The following is an 18865-nucleotide window of genomic DNA, read 5'->3' on the forward strand; positions in this document are numbered from 1 at the left end:
TCTGGTGAAGTGGAACAAGACTCCAAAAGCTTGGTTTTAAATAAGCCTTTTGGACTATAACCTGGTGTCATGTGACTTCTGACTCTGTCCACCTCAGTACAACATTGGCACCTCTGCATCATCTTTAATATTAGGAATGAGCTGGACTAATTGGTTGTGGAAAGAATGTTTCCAGTTTTTGGAGAATCTAAAATCAGGGACCAAGACAGTTACTTACAAAAGCAACAGGATAGATTATTTTAGAGTGAGAAATCTTATATTTTTAAGCAACTTTGTTTATGGCCCACTGGATAACACTTTGTCCAGCCCATGCATACCATTGTGTATAACACTTACTTACAGAAAGGGATTATATAGGACACTGTGAAACACATTTCGCAGTCTATATACTTCCCTGTGCAACCGAATTTTCCAGTTCATATCTCTCCAATGTACAATAGTCTAGTAAATGCTGCAAACACTCATGCAACATCTGTGGGAGAGACAGAGTTAGGGTTTCAGTTTGATGACCTTTGATCAGAACTAGAAAAGAACAAGACTTTTTCTCATTCATGGGATGTAGGCCATCACTGGCAAAGCTAGTATTTATTATCCATCCATAAATGTCCTTGGTCTTGGCAGCTTGCAGGGCTGTTAAGAGTCAACTATATTGCAGTAGGTCTGGAGTCACGTGTGGGCCAGATCAGATAATGATGGCAGATTTCATAGAATCCTTGCAGTATGGAAGCAGGCCATTCAGCCCATTCCATCCATACCACCCCCCGAACAGCATTCCACCCAGTCCCACCCTATCCCTTTAATCCTGCATTTCCCGTGGCTAGCCCATATAACCTGCATATCTCTGGACATTATGGGCCATTTAGCTTGGTCAATCCACCCTAACCTGCACATCTTTGGACTGTGGGAGGAAACCACAGCACCCGGGGGATACCCCACAGACATGGGGGACAATGTGCAAGCTCCACACAGACAGACACCCGAGGGTAGAATCGAACCTGGATTCCTGGCACTGCGAGGCAGCAATGCTAACCACTGAGCCACCGTGGTTTAGTCCCTTCCCTAAAGAGCATTAGTTAATCACCACAAATATGAAGCTAAACACTTTGAGGTGGAAAACAGAAAGATAGAGTACTGCTTAAACTGTGATATGTTGGGAAGTGTTGGATGTACAAAGTGATCTGGGTCCCTGTACACCAGTCAAAGAAGATAGGCAGGCAGAAAGCAATTAGGAAGGCATACTGACCTTCATTGTGAGAGGATTTGATTTCAAAAATAGGGACATCTGACTGCAGTTATACAGGGCTTTGGTGTTACCACAACCAGAGTACTGCATGTATTTATGGTCTCTCTACCTAAGACACAGTATACTCTCCTTAGAGGGAGTGAAGGTTCATTAGGATGATACTGGGGATGGCAGGACTATAGTACAAGGAGAGATTGGGTTGGCTTAGCTTGTATTCACTAGAGTTTAGAAGGATGAAACCTATAAAGTTCTAACAGAGCTGGTCAGGCTAGATTCAGGGAGGATGCTTCCGCCCTGGGTGGGATGGTCAAAAACCAGGGCACTCAACCTCAGCATATGGAGTAGGCCATTTAGGACTGAGATGAGGAAGCATTCCTTCACTCTGAGGGTGGGCAACCGGGGGAGTTCTCTCCCACACAGGCCAGGTCACTGAGTATGTTCAAGACAGAGATTGATACATTTTTAGATGTTAAAGACATCGAAGAGTGTTGAGAGAAGACAGGAATATCGCAGTGATGTAGAGAGTTAGTCATGATCACAATGAATGGTGGAGCAGGCATGAAGGCCTAGCTGAATGGCCTATTCCTGCTCCTAGTTCCTATCAATCAGATGAGTGCTGCACTATTATCCTAATTCCACATTCATTCAATGAATCGGATTCATTTTCTGCAGCTATCTTGGTAGGATTTGAACTCAAGTCAAGGGAGCATCAGTCCAGGCCTTTGGGATTACCAGTCTCTGTGCTGCCATGAATTATCTTTCCCACTGTCTGTTTAATCCTTTCAGCTTCACTGTGTAGCGCCCAGTCCATACAAACGCCTGTGTAACACACTGTTCAGTACTTACACCTCCCTGCTGTGTAGCACCCTGTCAGTTTGTACTCTTTCCCCTTCACTATCCAGTACATGGAATGAGCTGCCAGAGGAAGTGGTGGAGGCTGGTACAATTGCAACATTTAAGAGGCATTTGGATGGGTATATGAATAGGAAGGGTTTGGAGGGATATGGGCCGGGTGCTGGCAGGTGGGACTAGATTGGGTTGGGATATCTGGTCGGCATGGACGGGTTGGACCGAAGGGTCTGTTTCCATGCTGTACATCTCTATGACTCTATGACTATGACATACTTATCCTTTGTAACAATCTATCCACTTTGTACAGATCCCTCTGTCATGCACTGACCCAGTTCAATCTAGCAACTTAGAAAGAGCAGAGTAGCCCATTGAGTCTGTTCCACTGTTCAGTGTGATCATGGATGACAGAAGACCTCACGATATAGAAGCAGAATTAGGCCATTCAGTCCATCGACTCTGCTCCACCATTTGATCATGGCTCATATATTTCTTAAGCCCTTTTCCTGCCATAACCCTTGACCCCCTTACTAATCAAGAACCTATCTATCTCTGTCTTAAATACACTCAATGATTTGGCCTCCACAGCCCTCTGCAGCAATGAGTTCCTCTGGCTAAAGAGATTCTTTCTCATTCATTTGCTTGTCATCTATAACCTTTAATAAAAGGATGATCAATGTCAGTCCAAAGGTGTACAGGTTAGGTGGATTGGCCATGTTAAATTGCCCATAGTGTCCAGAGGTATACAGGCTAGGTGGGGTTAGCCATGGGAAATGCTGCATTACTGGGATATGATAGGGGTTAGGTCTTGGCAGGATGCTCTTGGGAAGGTTGGTGTGGACCCGCTGGGTCAAATGGCTTGCTTCCACACTGCAGGGATTCTATAATTCTATGTACAATCAGGTTTAAAACTGATCTGGCATCAACAGAAGAAGGAGCTCCAAATTGCTATGAACTCTTGTGAGTGGGTTAATTCTCCAATTCCATTCTTGCAAAGTCTTTAATTCGCCCCCTTATCCAAGACTCCCAAACCAGGGGCGTAGTTTCTCTCTATCTACTCCATCTTTTTTCCCTTATTATCTTGAAAATTTTGATCAAATCATTCCCTTAACAGTATACCCAGTGTGTGTATTCTTGTGAGTGAGTGCAGACATCATTCTGAGAAAGCAGCACCACACTGTCTCCAAGGCCAATTCAGAAAGGCAAAGTGCAAAGGGATCTGGGAGTGCTAGTCCAGGATTCTCTAAAGGTTGACAAGCAGGTTGAGTCCGTGGTTAAGAAAGCAAATGTAATGTCGTCATTTATCTCAAGAGGGTTGGAATATAAAAGCAGCGAAGTGCTTCTGAGACTTTATAAAGCTCTAGTTAGGCCCCATTTAGAATACTTCACGCGACTTTGGGCCCTGCACCTCAGGAAGGACATAGTGGCACTGGAGTGTGTCCAGCGGAGATTCACACGGATGATCCCTGGAATGGTAGACCTAAAACAAGATGAACGGCTGAGGATCCTGTATTCATTAGAGTTTAGAAGGTTGAGGGGAGTTCTAATAAAAACTTACAAGATAATGCAGAGCTTAGAAAGGGTGGGTGCTGGGAAGTTGTTTCTGTTAGGCAGGGAGACTAGGACCCACGGGCACTGCCTTAGAATTAGAGGGGGTCAATTTAGAATGGAAATGAGGAGACATTTCTTCAGACAGACAGTGGTGGGCCCGTGGAATTCATTGCCATGGAGTGCAGTGGAGACCGGGATGTTAAATGTCTTCAAGGCAGAGATTGATAAATGCTTGATCTCGCAAGGAATTAAGGGATACAGGGAGAGTGCAGGTAACTGGAGTTGAAATGTCCATCAGCCATGATTAAATGGCAGAGTGGACTTGATGGGCCGAATGGCCTTACCTCCACTCCTATGTCTTATGGTCTATCCTTTTTTGTCCTTGGAATATTGGTGTTGTTGACTAGGCTAGAGTTTCTGACCCATTCGCAATCACCCACAAGAGTCAACCACATTGCTATGGATCTGGAGTCACTTGTAGGCCAGACCAGGTAAGGATCACAGTTTCCTTCCCTGAAGGACATTAGTAAACCAGATGGATTTTTCTACCAATCGATAACACATTCATGGTCATCATTAGACTATTAATTCCAGACATTTTATTGAATTCAAGTTCTACCATTTGCTGCAGCAGGAATCGAACCTGGGTCCCTGGCATATTAGGATTGCCCCTTTAGAAGGTAGGCTTGAGCTGCCTTCCTGAACCACTGCAGTCCATTGGAGATTAGAAAAACTCACAGTGCCCAAAGGGAAGGGAAGGGAATTCCAGGATTTTGACCCAGCAATACTGAAGGAACGACGATATTTTTCCAAGTCAGGATGGTGAGAGATTCTTTATAGAAACTCCTACAGTGTGGAAGTAGGCCATTCGGTCTATCGTGTCCACACTGACCCACCGAACAGCATCCCATCCCTGCAACCCCACATTTCCCAGCCAGCACAACCTTGGATACTATGGGCAGTTTAGCATGGCCAAATCCACTTAACCTTTGGATTGTGGGAAGAAACCGGAGCAGCCGGTGGAAACCCACGCATACACGGGGAGAAAGTGCAAACTCCAGACAGATAGTCACCCAAGGGTGGAATTGAACCCGGGTCCCTGACGCTGGAAGGCAGCAGTGCTAACCACTGAGCCACAATTTAGTTTCTCCTGACCAGGAATTGAATCCAGGCTGTGGCAATGAGAGCACCGATTCCTAAAAACGAGACCACCAGCGTCCCATTAGTTGAGTCTCTGAATTAACAGTCCAGTGATAATAGCAGTAGATCTTCACCTCCTGAAACCTGACTGTCTACTTTTGAGCCAAGCTCCTTAGCCACAGAGAGATGCCTACCTGCCCTGTTTATTTCAATGATCTCCTCCTGAGCTAGAGGGCAGGAATCACCCTGGGCACTCCTCTGGGGGGACTTGATGTCAGGCTTGCAGTAGTTGGGAGACCCCGGCTGAGGAGCTCGGGGGATGTGTTTATTTTTCTTCTTTGGTAACTTCTGCTTGGCCATGGCCAAGGAATAGTACATGCCAAAGTTATTGACAATAACAGGGACAGGCATAGCAATGGTTAGCACACCAGCCAACGCACAAAGAGCTCCCACCAACATCCCAGACCAGGTCTCCGGATACATATCCCCGTAGCCCAGGGTTGTCATGGTGACCACGGCCCACCAGAAGCCAATGGGGATGTTCTTGAAGGTGGTGTGTTTGCTACCCGTTATGTCTTCTGGATCAGCCCCTATCCTCTCTGCGTAGTAGATCATGGTGGCGAAGATCAGGACCCCGAGCGCAAGGAAGATGATGAGCAGGAGGAACTCATTGGTGCTCGCCCTCAGCGTGTGGCCCAGGACCCTCAGGCCGATGAAGTGGCGGGTGAGCTTGAAGATGCGGAGAATTCGAACAAAGCGCACGACACGCAGGAAGCCCAGGACGTCCTTGGCAGCCTTGGACGAGAGTCCACTCAGGCCAACCTCCAGGTAGAAAGGAAGGATGGCCACAAAGTCAATGATATTGAGGGTGTTCTTGATGAACTCCTTCTTGTCCGGGCAGAACATGATGCGCATCAGGAACTCAAAGGTGAACCAGATGACGCACATGCCCTCCACATAGGTGAGGAAGGCCTCGGTCTCAATCTCCACATCCTCCACCACGTTGGTGACATTCCCCGTGGTGACCGTCTCGGTTCTGTTTACCTTGTGGTTGAACGCTTCGTGGGTCTCAAGGCAAAACGTAGTGATGGATATCAAAATGAAGAACAGTGATGCAAACGCCACATACTGCGAAAGAAAACAGAAAACAAACACAGGGGTGGTAAATAAAACACAAAACTAAGAACACCCACATATCACCATGGGAACACTTGGACTTGTGGGTAAAAATGATGGATTCCCGCGACAGGCTGAATTCTAGATTGATGGGTGATACTCAGGTTATACGAGATTCAGATACCTAACCCAAATCTTATTACCACTGTTCAGTTCATGTTTATATCAACCCTTTGAAAGTGCCATCCAACTCATTCATAAGTTCATAAGGTATAGGAGCAGAATTAAGCCATTCGGCCCATCAAATCTACTCCACCATTCGATCATAGCTGATATGCACCTCACCTCCATTTTCCTGCCTTCTCCCTATAACCCTTCAACATATTACCAATTAAAAATCTGTCTAACTCTTCCTTAAATTTACTCACTGTCCCTGCATCCATTGCACTATGGGGTAGCGATTTCCATAGATTCACCACCCTTTGGGAGAAGTCATTTCTCCTCAACTCTGTTTTAAATTTGCTCCCCCTTATCCTCTCCCCACAGCGCTGCAAATCTCTCCTTTATAACTGCGCATTCAATTCCCTTTCAAAAGCAATTGACTCAACACCCCGTGAACTTCCAGGCAAGTTATTCTATGTCATCGTGACTCAATTTATTGAGAAAACTTTCCCTCCTCCACCAATTATGTTAAATCTGTGCTTTATAACCTCCAGCAGTGGAAATAGTTGCACCATATTTACTGCATTAAAACCAGCATCATCAAACACCTCCCCCACTCTGGTAATACTCTCTCCCAACCTCTTCCGTCAGGCATAACACACAGAAGCTTGAACGCATGTACCAACAGTTCAAGAATAGCTTCTTCTCTGCTGTTATCAGACTGCTGAATGGACCTCTCTAATTCCAAATCTACTGTTGATCTTGCTTTGTGCATTTCCTGTGCAGTGTAACCTGTGTACCTCACTCTGTCTAAGCACCCTATGGTCTGCATGTCCTTGTTTGCTATGATCTGCCTTGTACTGCTCACAAAACAAAGCTTTTCACTGCACTTAGGTACATGTGACAACAATAAATCAAATCAAATCCTTCCTTCTCCTTGAACCCTTGAATCCCTTATTAATCAAGAACCTATCTATTTCTGTCCTAAATACACTCAATCACCTGGACGCCACAGCCTTTTGCAATGATGAGCTCCGCAGATTCACCACTGTCTGGATGAAGAAGTTCCTCCTCATCTCAGTTCGAAAGGGTCATCCTTTCACTCTGAGGTTGTGCACTAATCTAATACTGATCTTGCTTTTGTGCACCTCCTGTGCAGTCTAACCTTGTATACCTTGCTCTGTCTAAATCCCCTATGATTTGTATGTCCTTGTACGTTATCATTTGCCTGCACTGTTCACAAAACACAACTTCTCACTGTCCTCAGGTAAATGTGACGACAAGAAATCAAATCAACATAATTTGGAACGCGAGGAGAAAGTGAGGACTGCAGATGCTGGAGATCAGTGATGGAGAGTGTGGTGCTGGAAAAGCACAGCAGGTCAGGCAGTATCCAAGAAGCAGGAGAGTCTGTGTTTAGAGCATAAGCTCTTCATTGGGAAAGTGATGAAGGGCTTATGCTCGAAAGGTTGACTCTCCTGCTCCTCAGTTGTTGCTTGATTGGCTGTGCTTTTCCAGCACCACACTCTTCGATAATTTGGAATGCCTCAATTAAACCTCTCCTTAGCCTTCAGAATGTCTGGAAAGGGTCAGTGGACCTGAAATGTTTATCTCTTCACAGACGCTGCCAGACCTGGTGAGTTATTTCAGCAATATTTGTTTTTGTTTCATAGAGTCGTACAGCAAGGAAACAGACCCTTCGGTCCAGTCCGTGGTGAACATAATCTCCAGCCGCCTTGTAATAGAGGCCAAGTTTCTCAGTCCCTTCCCAACCACTTGCCCTATCTGCAGGCTAACATTTTGTGATTCATGTCCAAAGTCACCCAGATCCCTCTGTACCTCAGGATTTTGTGGTCTCTCGCCATTTAAATAATAATTGAGTAACAGGATACCCCATCTCAGCTTTGGATTTACAACTATTTTGTGGGCTCTATGCTCTGGGGTTTAGACGAATGAGGGGTGATATCATTGAGAAATACATGGTTCAGGAGGGGGGATCAACCAGAATGGACATTGAGAGGGAATTTCCCCACAGCTGGGGACTCTAGGGCATAGAGTTAGGAAAACAGGAGGAGAAAATTTTTCACTCAAAAGGTTGTAAATATTTGAAGTTCTCTACCACAAAGAGTAGTGGATAACCTGTCTTTCAGGTTGCAATAGAGTTTGATCTCTCAAGGCATCTGGATGGGTATATGAATAGGGAGGTTTTAGAGGGATATGTTCCCTTGAAGGTGGAGTCGCAGGTAGATAGGATAGTGAAGAAGGCATTTGGTATGCTTCCCTTTATTGGTCAAGAATATTGAGCACAGGAGTTGGGAGGTCATGTTGCGGCTGTACAGGACATTGGTTCGGCCACTTTTGGAATATTGCGTGCAATTCTGGTCTCCTTCCTATCGGAAGGATGTTGTGAAACTTGAAAGGGTTCAGAAAAGATTTACAAGGATGTTGCCAGGGTTGGAGGCTTTGAGCTGTAGGGAGAGGCTGAACAGGCTGGGACTGTTTTCCCTGGAGTGTCGGAGACTGAAGGGTGACCTTATAGAGATTTATAAAATCATCAGGGGCATGGAGAGGGTAAATAGACAAAGTCTTTTCCCTGGGGTGGAGGAGTCCAGAACTAGAGGGCACAGGTTTAGGGTGAGAGGAGAAAGATATAAAAGAGACCTAAGGGGCAACCTTTTCATGCAGAGGGTGGTACATGTATGGAATGAGCTGCCAGAGGAAGTGGTGGAGGCTGTTACAATGATATTTAAAAGGCAACTGTATGGGTATATGAATAGGGAGGTTGAGAGGGATATGGGTCAAATGCTGGCAAATGGGACTAGATTGGGTTGGGATGTCTGGTCGGCATGGATGGATTAGACTGAAGGGTCTGTTTCCATGCTGTACATCTCTATGACTCTAAATGGGACTGGGTTTATTTAGGATATCTGGTCAGCATGGATGAGATGGACTGAAGGGTCTGCTTCTGTGCTGTATATCTCCAAGACTCTATGATAATGAGGAGCGGACTGGAAGGTGGAGTTGAGGGAGTTGAGGCTACCTATCAGCCACAATCATACTGAATGACAGAATGGACTTGAAGGGCTGAATGGCCTACAGTTCAAATTTGTTATGCTCTTATATTGAGTTTCCCCAGTTAAATGAGTATATACGAACATAACAAAACTACATAAGGAATGCCTGCCTAAATAAGCCTCCCATGTTCTGAGACAGAAGATTAGACCAAAAGATTTATAACAACAAAAAAATGCATGTCTATTAAGACTGTGCTGGTAAATCTGCAGCTCATCGCTGTCCTGGTAACTGCAATTGCCACAAGTAATAAGCAGGCATGTTCTAAACTGTAATAGTAATTACTCAACCTCTCGATCCTCTCCATGGCATCATGGCTTTCCCCACAGGCTAATTGGAGGAAAAATCTCAGAGCAATCACTATACACATCTCAGGGTCTCCCCTACCGTAGGCAGCTCCAACTACAATCCTTTTTCTTCATACCTGCTGTTTCTTTTGTCCAAATTCTTTCCTGGTTTCTCTGGAGCCATTAACTTTGGTGGAAGCCATTTTGTCAACTGTCACTGGACTGCACCATAAATGCCTGATGTACCCGAATGTTTCTTCTTGTACGGGGTGTGTCTGTCGCGAGCAAGGCCTGTATTTGGGAGGTTTGGCAACCTGTAATTGCCCATTATTAATTGCCCTTGAACTAAGTGGCTCACTAGGCCATTTCAGAAGGTGGTTTGGAGTCAAGATTGGGTTATGGCGGCAGATTTCCCTCCTGAAGCATATTAGTGAACCAGTTGAGTTTTTACTGCAATAGACTAACTTCTAATTTTGTTTTTAATTGAATTCACACTCCACATGGGATTCACACCCACACTCTCAGAACATTAAGCTGACATCTCTGGATTTACTGGACTAGTAACCTTCCCACTACATCACCACCTCCCCAAGGTGTGTTGCTTTAGTTGCTTTTCCTTTAGTGTTTGTTCTTTGTTAGCCTCTTTCCTCCCAATTTATGGCTCATTACAGTTTGCTAACTCTCCCAAATCATTCTCAAGCAGTACAGAAATTAGAATTAAAGCATTGATTAGCCACAAGAAAATCACAGTGATTTTTCCATTTGCATTTTCACTCTGGCGTGGACATCAAACCCAGAATACAACCAGCTGAACCATCAGGTACAACCACATATTAGATAGAGTGATTTCCGCAGGCAAAGAGGATTATGGGTATCATATCCGCCATTGACCAGTTGACACATCGAGGGGATGAGTCTAGTGAGAGTTGCTTTATAAAGAACAAAGAATACAGAATAGTACAGCACAGGAACTGACCTTTCAGTCCACCAAGTCTGCGCCAACAAATGATGCCTTTCTAAACTAAAAACCTTTGCCTCTACACTGTCCATATCCCTCTCATCTCTACCTATTCACACATCTATCCAGAAAAGAGTTTTGATAGCTTTCTTTCATTTTGGAGATGACAATTCTTTTCACAAAACCTGCTAGCACTCAGTCCAATTGAAGTTATTAATGTTCATCAATATTCAGTAACTAGTGTAGGAAATCTATCCTGTAGATGACAATCAAGAAGGCACAACAATGGCTTTTCTTCCTCAGGAGGATCAGAAAATTCAACATGTCCATAAGGACCCTCACCAACTTCGACAGATGCACCATTGAAAGCATACTGCCTGGGTGCATAACGGCCTAGTATGGCAACTGCTCTACCCAGGACCGTAAGAAATCTCCGTATCTACCTTGTCAAACTCCCAAAGAATCTTTTCTGTTTCATGGGGTGACATCTCATTTTTCTAAATTCCAGTGACTACAAACCTAATCTGTGCAACTTCTGCTCATAAGAAAATCCCTCAATACTCAGATCAACCAAGTGAACCTTCCTTGTACTGCTTCTAATATCAGAAGAACGTTCCTTAAATAAAAGGACTAAACCTGTTCACAGTACTCCATCCCATCGTTTCATATGATGAAGTATCATATTTCATGTACCCAACGGGAACATACATCTTCCATATTGCCAAGGTCCAAATCTCTTCCTGTTCACTCCCATTGTTTAAAAATCTTGCCAATCCAATGTATTGAAGATATTGTGAGCAGTTTTGGGCTCCATATCTAAGGAAAGATGTGCTGGCATCAGGGAGGGTCCAGAGGAGGTTTACAAGAATAATCCTAGGGACGAAGAGATTCTTGTATAAGAAGTGATTGAGGTCTGCACTTAATAGAGTTTGGAAGGATGAGGGGGAATCTCATTGAAACGTATAGAATACTGAGGGGCCTGGATAGAGTTGACATAGAGATGTTTCCATTGGGAGGAGAGACTAGGACCCAAGGGCACAGCCTCACAGTTAAGGGATAACTCTTTAGAACTGAGATGGGGAGGGATTCCTAGAGCCAGAGGGTGGAGACTCTGCGGAACTCATTGCTGCAGAGGGCTGTGGAGGCCAAATCATTGAGTGTATTTAAGGTCGAGATAGATAGCTTTTTGATAAGTCAGGCGGTCAAGGGTTACAGGGAGAAGACAGGCGAACGGGATTGAGAAACATATCAGGCATGATCAAATAGCAGGGTAGACTCAATGGGCCAAATGGGCTAATTCTGCTGCTATATCATTTGGCTTTATACTCTATGACATTATGACACACATCTGGAGCAGTTGGGGACTTGAACTCAGAATTATCAAAACTAGGGATAGGGATAATACTACTGCACCACACAAGCCCTTGTGTTCTGTTGTACAGAATTGATCAGGTCAGCTAGCTTATGAAACAGAGCACAAGTTCAATTCCTGCATTACTGCAATAGCCTTGAAGGTCACCCCTCAGCTGAGATGTGGTTACCCTCAGGTTAAACCTGCCATCTCTCTCTAATGTGAGAGTGGGCCTATGATGACAACTTATTTCTGTAGAAAATATGTACATATAATTTTTTTAATTGCTTTGTTATATTGGACACAAATGAGTTGAATTGCCACCTACACAATGTTGAATTTCCTTTAACTAACTTAGGTGACGGGATCCAATTAAAATGGTTGTAACATTTTTTGAAAAATAGCTAAGGATATTTATACAACATTCACAACCTAGAGAGTGTCAGCCAATCTCATACAGACACTCAAAAACAACATCCCTGCAGAAAACAAACTACAAATTGGCTCCAGATCTCGTATCATCTTCTCTTCAGTCAATTTAGTGTAAAAGCCTCAAATAAATTCAAACAGAAGTCCCATAAATGGAACCAAAATGTTGATTATTTCAAATCCATGAATTCTCGCCAACTCAGAAGTAGATTGGATTCCTCCCCATTAGACACAGTCTGTTCCCTAACAACTCTGTGCCAGAGAAATCTCTTCACAGTCTAATCACTTCTTGGTGTAATCTGTGCTTTTGTTTCTCATGTTCTCTTGCTTGTGTTTCGAGAGTAGGACAGATATTTGCAAATTGTCTGTAATTACTTGCCATTTGAAGACAAAGTGGAAGATAATAAGTGTGAAAGAACCTCAATAAACCAACGTGTTGTAACCATTCGAGAAAAATATCCAACTTTTCTTCATCTGAGCTATCACACGAATCATACACCATTAGATATCTGTACACCATCTGGGGCCTTACTTTATTTCAAAGTGTGTTTTGCACCTTTTCTTATTTGCACCTCACTCTCTAACAATTTCTTCTCTCTCTCTGTGTTTCTCCTACATAATATTTTTCTTTTAATTCACCCATGGAATGTAGCCATCGCGGCTGGCCAACACTTATTGCCCATCCCCAGTTGCCCTTGGAAAGGTGGTGGTGAACTGCCTTCTTGAACTGCTGCAGTCCACCTGCTGTGGGTTGACCCACAATGCTTAGGTCGGGGCTGTACTCCAGAACAGGCCTCACCAATGTTCTGTATAATCTCAATGTGACTTCCCAACTGTTAAACTCAAGGGACTGAGCAAAGAAGGCAAGCATGCAAACGCCTTTTTAACTACTCTGCCTATGTGGTGCAAACTTCAAAGAAATATGTACCTGCACCCCTAGGTCCCTCTGTTCTACAACACTACCCAAGGCCCTCACATTAATTGTATAAGCTCTACCTTTGTTTATTGTACCACAATGCAATACCTCTCATTTATTTGGGTTGAAGTCCGCCTGCTATGTTTCAGGCCATTGACCCTTTCGATCAAAATCTCTCTGTAATCCTAGAAGACCTTCTTCTAGCACGTCAAGAGCGCAGTGCTGGAAAAGCACAGCAGGTCAGGCAGCATCCGAGGAGCAGAAGAATTGACGTTTCGGGCATAAGCTCTTCATCCGGATGCCTATGGAGCCTATGCCTTAAACGTTGTCTTTCCTGATCTTCGGAGGCTGTGTCTTTCCAGGACCATATCTCAACTCTGATCTCCAGCATCTGCACTCCTCAAGTTTAGCGAAGACTTTCTTCGCCATCTACTATGCCACCAATGTTGCTGTGGTCCACCAACTTACTAGCTGTGCCTTCTATAATCTCATTCACATCATTTGTGTTTATGACAAACAAAAGAGGACTCAGAACCAATCCTTGTGGGACACTGCTGGTCACAGGCCTCGAGTCCGAAAAGCAACCGTCCACCACAACTCTCTGTCTCCTGCTATTAAGCCAATTATGTTTCCAATTGACAAGCTCACCCCGAATCCCATGCGACTTATCCTTAACTCATTGATCTATCATGTGGAACCTTGCCAAAGGCTTTACTAAAATCCAAATAAACAATATCTACTGCTCTTCCATCATCCATCTTTTTGGTAACTTCCTCAAAAACTCAATCAAGTTTGTGAGACACGATTTTCCTCACACAAAGCCATGCTGACTCTCCTTAATCAATTTTTGCCTCTTTAAATGTCCATAAATTCGACCTTTAAGACACCGATGGATAGATTTCTGTAAGGCATGAGAGTCAAGTGTTATTGGATATAGGTGGGAATGGGGAGTTTGAAACAGATCAGACATGATCTCATTGAATGGCAGAGAAGGCTCGAGGGGCCGAATGGTCTACTTCTGCTCCTATTTTGTTTGTTAATGTATTCAACAGCTCAGGCCTGTTTACCAAGCCATATATTTGCTGTTGGAATACAGAGAGTGTAAGGTATTCTTTCAAAATGACACAGTCTAGTGACGCCGTCACAGCTAAAGCAAAGCAGGAAGTCTTAATAACGTCCCCTGGGGCAGAATCAAAGGTTTGTTCGGGAGAGACACATCCAGACTTCCACGAACCCCGGTGGTTAAGAAGTATTCATGGCTTTCACCTGAAATGTGACGATATCCACTTTGGTGGCAAAAGTAGGAGGGCAGATTATCATTCGAATGGCTCTGATGGTAAGGCATGTGGGTGCAGCAGGCAATAGAGAAGGCAAACTACATGTTGGCCTTCATAGCAGGTGGATTTGAGTACAGGAACAAGGATATCTTGCTGTAATTACACAGGACATTGGTGAGGCCACACCTGGAATATTGTGTACAGTTTTGGTCTCCTTATCTAAAGATTGCTGTAGAGGGAATGGAAGCAAGGTCTACCAAATTGATTCCTAGACTGGCAGGACTGACATTTAGTCACAGCGAGCACAGAAACAGACCCTTTGGTCTAACACGTCCATGCTGACCAGATATCCAAAATTAATCTTGTCCCATTTGCCAGCACTTGGCCCATATCCCTCTAAACCCTTCCTATTCATATACCCATCCAGATGCCTAATGTCATAATTGTACCAGCCTTCACCACCTCCCCTGGCAGCTCATTCATGAGGAGAGATTGAGTCGGTTAGGATTGTGTTCACTGGAGTTTAAAAGAATGAGGGGGGATCTCATATTGACCTGTAAAATTCTAACAGGACCTGACAGGTTGTGCTTGATGGGAAAGTCCAGGTCTGAGGTCATAGTTTAAGGGTAAGGGATAAACCTTTCAGGATTGAGAAGAGGTGAAATATCTTCACCCAGAGAGTGGTGAGCCCATGGAATTCACTACCACAGAAAGTTGTTGAGGCCAAACCAATATGTGTTTCCAAGAAGGACGTATACATAGCTCTCACGGCTAAAAGGATCATGGGGTATGGGGGGAGGGTGGGATTAGGGTATTGAGCTTGATGATCAGCCATGATTATATTGAATGGTGGCACAGGCTCAAGGGGCTGAATGACCTACTCCTGCGTTGTCTGTGTTTCCATGAAAGGCCTGACTCTAATTTAAAGCTAATATCCTTCTTGTGTTTCATTTGCCCCTCAGAGGACAAAGCTTCCCAGTATCCTTTTTACATTACAAACACATCAATGAGGTGACTTTCTTCTACCAAGAAGAACTTCAGCTTATAATTTAGTGTGTCACCTAGGAGAGTCTGAAGTGTCCAGGAATTGTACAGGTACCCAACACAAATTTCCAAACATTTGGAAATATACTTGGGATCTGATTTGGAAACGCCAGTGTTGGACTGGGATGTACAAAGTTAAAAATCACACAACACCAGGTTATAGTCCAACAGGTTTATTTGGAAGCACTAGTTTTCGGAGTGCTGCTCCTTCATCAGGTGGTTGTCCTGATGAAGGAGCAGCGCTCTGAAAGTTAGTGCTTCCAAATAAACCTGTTGGACTATAACCTGATGTTGTGTGATTTTTAACTTTGTACTTGGGAACGAATTGACTGAAGAGTAAAATCTGCACCCTCTAGTATAAACTTTCATGATGTAGTTGCAATACCTTATTGAGACACAAGAAGGCAACAGAGCTCCAGGTGGATGGACTGTAAGGTACCTGCCATTATGAAAGGCCTTTCCAACATAGGGTGAGGACCCCAAATGGCAAGATCAGAAGCACCGGTAACCCACTGTCAAACTCTCAGTGATAACTGCTGCACTCCTTCTCGAACAGGCCCCCACTTTCACAACTCCCATTCACTCTAAAGTCGCACTCATATATTGTGGTAATGTTTCTGAAAGAATTAATGTTGGAGACTGCATTAGGCTCCACCCAGTCTGATGAGGTCTTAAAATCTTGAGCGGGAAAATGAAGAGTCTAAATTGAGATCCCGATGGGGTCAGATTTGTCACCCCCTTGCTCCTCATGGTCTTAGTAATTATATCAAAATAGCTGGTGCAAGTTGTACATATTGCACTATCATGTGATAAACTACACCTTGAAGGTGTGCTAAGTGCCTCTTCTTGTTAAGACTCCTGAGTGCTTGTTTCTGTGTTAACGGAATAGATCCAGTATAGATTGGAAGGTTAGGGGGATGTTGAACCTAATTAATGTTTTGTTTAAAGGAATTAGAAGGAAGATTGTTGGCACCACTCTCCCCTGGCTATCAGCTGGGGGAACATGTAACATCACTAGCGTTTGCAACAATCCTCAAGCCTCAAAAAGGGAAGGACATTTGTGAGGTTAATTCCAGACCTCTCTCTAATTGGGCCTAATGCTGTTTTAAAAATCTTCGAAGTCTTTCCTTTTGTTGGCACCTTCCATGTCCTCACCAAAGTGCTTCACAGCCAATGAAGAACTTTGCTGGATTGGAACATTGTAACCAATTTGTGCACAGCAAGATCCCACAAACAAAAACAGTCAGATCATCTGTTTCTTAATAATGTCGCTTACTGGACAAACACTGGCCAGTACATCAGCGAGAGCTCAATTCTTCTTTGAAGCTGTGGCCATGGGATCTTCTACATTCACTTAAGGAAGAAGATGGCCCTTCCATTTAATGCTTAATCTGACAGCTAGCTCCTCTCAGTGTTGGCACCTGTGTGCATCAGGCTGTATTCTTTACTCTGACCTTTGGAGTGCTGTTTTAACCCATTCCCTACCAACCTATAGGACAAGGGATTTATCTAATGAGCCCCAGCTATTGTAGTTAGCATGGAGTTCATACATAGAGGCAAGGAAGATCAGTGCACTTTCAAAAGGAAACTGCAGGGCTCCTATTGCCAGTCTCTACCATCATACTTGGACAAGAGGAGGCTGCAAGTTATAGTGTCTTTAGTGCAAGAATGTTTCTCATCAAACTTCACAGGAGCATTGTAAAGCAATTCCGGACACCCAGTTACATGATATGATTGAGCAGAGGACCAAAACCTTGCTCGAAGAGGCAGATTTTGAGGAGCATCTTAAAGGAAGGAAAGAGATAAATAGGCAGAGAAGATTAAACAGAGGATTTCGGCGGTTGGCAATGAGCAGTACAAGGCATGGTCTCTGATGATGAAATTATTGAAATCAAGGAGGCTTCAAAGGCCTGACATTAGGAAATTGCAGATCTCTTGGAGGACTCCAGGGGATGGGGTAAGGTCTTGATCTATCATGATCCGTGCGTTATACCACTCTGCCCATACTCCCAAGGCTGCCGTGTATATGTGATACTCGGAGAGGGTAATTCTATCAACAGCTGGAATGCTGACTCAGCAAAAGTCAACAATAATGAAGTGTGGGTCGGGCACCGATGTGGAGAAACAGCTGCCTTCAGGGAACAGACCCCAAACACAGTTCCAGAAAATAGTGATGCCTTCCCTGAATGTGCTGCCCAAAGCCAAATATTTCCGTGAGTTCCGTACACCTCAGTTGCAGCTTTATCTCAGTGATGAGGGAAACAGGGACCAGCAGCAACCTATTCCTTTTTTACTTACTCATGGGAAATTGACATCACTTGAAAGGTCAACGTTTGTTGGCCAACTCTAAATATCCCCTTGAATTCCTGCTGTAGGATGGATGTTGTGAAACTTGAAAGGGTTCAGAAATATTCACAAGGATATTGCCAGGGTTGGAGGGTTTGAGGTACAGGGAGAGGCAGAATAGGATGGGGCTATTTTCCCTGGGGCATTGGAGGCTGAGGGGTGACCTCATAGAGGTTTATAAAATCATGAGGGACATGGATAGCATAAATACACAAGGTCCTTTTCCCAGAGTAGAGGAGTCCAAAACTTGAGGTTTAAGGTGGAAGGGGAAATATTTAAAAGGAACCTAACAGGCAACTTTTTCATGCAGAGGGTGGTGCGTGTATGGAATGAGCAGTCAGAGGAAGTGGTGGAAGCTGGTACAATTACAACATTTAAAAGGCATCTGGATGGGTATATGAATAGGAAGGGTTTAGAGGGATATGGGCCAAATGCTGGCAAATAGGACTGGATTCAATTAGGATATCCCAACAACGTGAATGAGTTGGACCAAAGGGTCTGTTTTCATGCTGTACACCTCAATGACTCTAAGTGAGCAGCTTGCAAAGGTCATTTCAGAGGGAAGTTAAGAGTCAGTTGGGACACTGTGGGTCTGGAGTCACGTGTGGGCCAGTTCAAGTAAGAACAGTAGAGTACCTTCCCTAAAGATCATTAGTGAACCAGATAGAATTGAAGAACTATCGGGTATTTTAATGATTATAACTAATAAAACTGATAGTTTAAATCAGATTTATTATCATTCACACGGAATCTGAGTGTTGCTGGCTGGATATTATCTAAGCACATCCTTCGTTGCCCCCTGAGAGGGTAGTAGCAAGCTGCCTTCTTCAGTTGCTGCAGTCCATTTGGTCTGGGTACACCTCCAATGTTGTAACGGAGGCAAGTGCAGGATTCTGACACAGCAACTAGGCAAGGGTTACAGACTTAGGATGAGGGGTGGCAGATTTAAAACAGAGGTGAGGAGGAATTACATCATTGAAAGGATTATGAGTCTGTGCAATTCACTAATCCAGAGTGTGGTGGATGCCTGGACATTGAGTAAATTTAAGGAGGAGACAGACAGGTAATGGGTTAAAAGGTTATGGAGAGCGGGCAGGAGTGTAGAGCTGAGAGCGAGATGAGAT

The 18865-nt window shown here is 44.1% G+C and overlaps 1 protein-coding gene across 3 annotated transcripts in view; it reads right to left on the bottom strand.

The window, feature by feature from the left end:
* The window catches only part of LOC140489367 (voltage-gated potassium channel KCNC1-like), a 74406-nt gene that overhangs the window by 22064 nt on the left and 33477 nt on the right, over window positions 1-18865 (bottom strand). For all 3 annotated transcript variants that reach the window (XM_072588851.1, XM_072588849.1, XM_072588850.1), the window contains exon 3: window positions 4978-5911. In XM_072588851.1, coding sequence (XP_072444952.1) covers window positions 4978-5911 — 934 coding nt within the window. The remainder of the gene's footprint in view (window positions 1-4977; window positions 5912-18865) is intronic.

This window comes from Chiloscyllium punctatum, chromosome 18, assembly GCF_047496795.1.
Source record: "Chiloscyllium punctatum isolate Juve2018m chromosome 18, sChiPun1.3, whole genome shotgun sequence".
In the NCBI taxonomy this organism is placed as follows: Eukaryota; Metazoa; Chordata; class Chondrichthyes; order Orectolobiformes; family Hemiscylliidae; genus Chiloscyllium; species Chiloscyllium punctatum.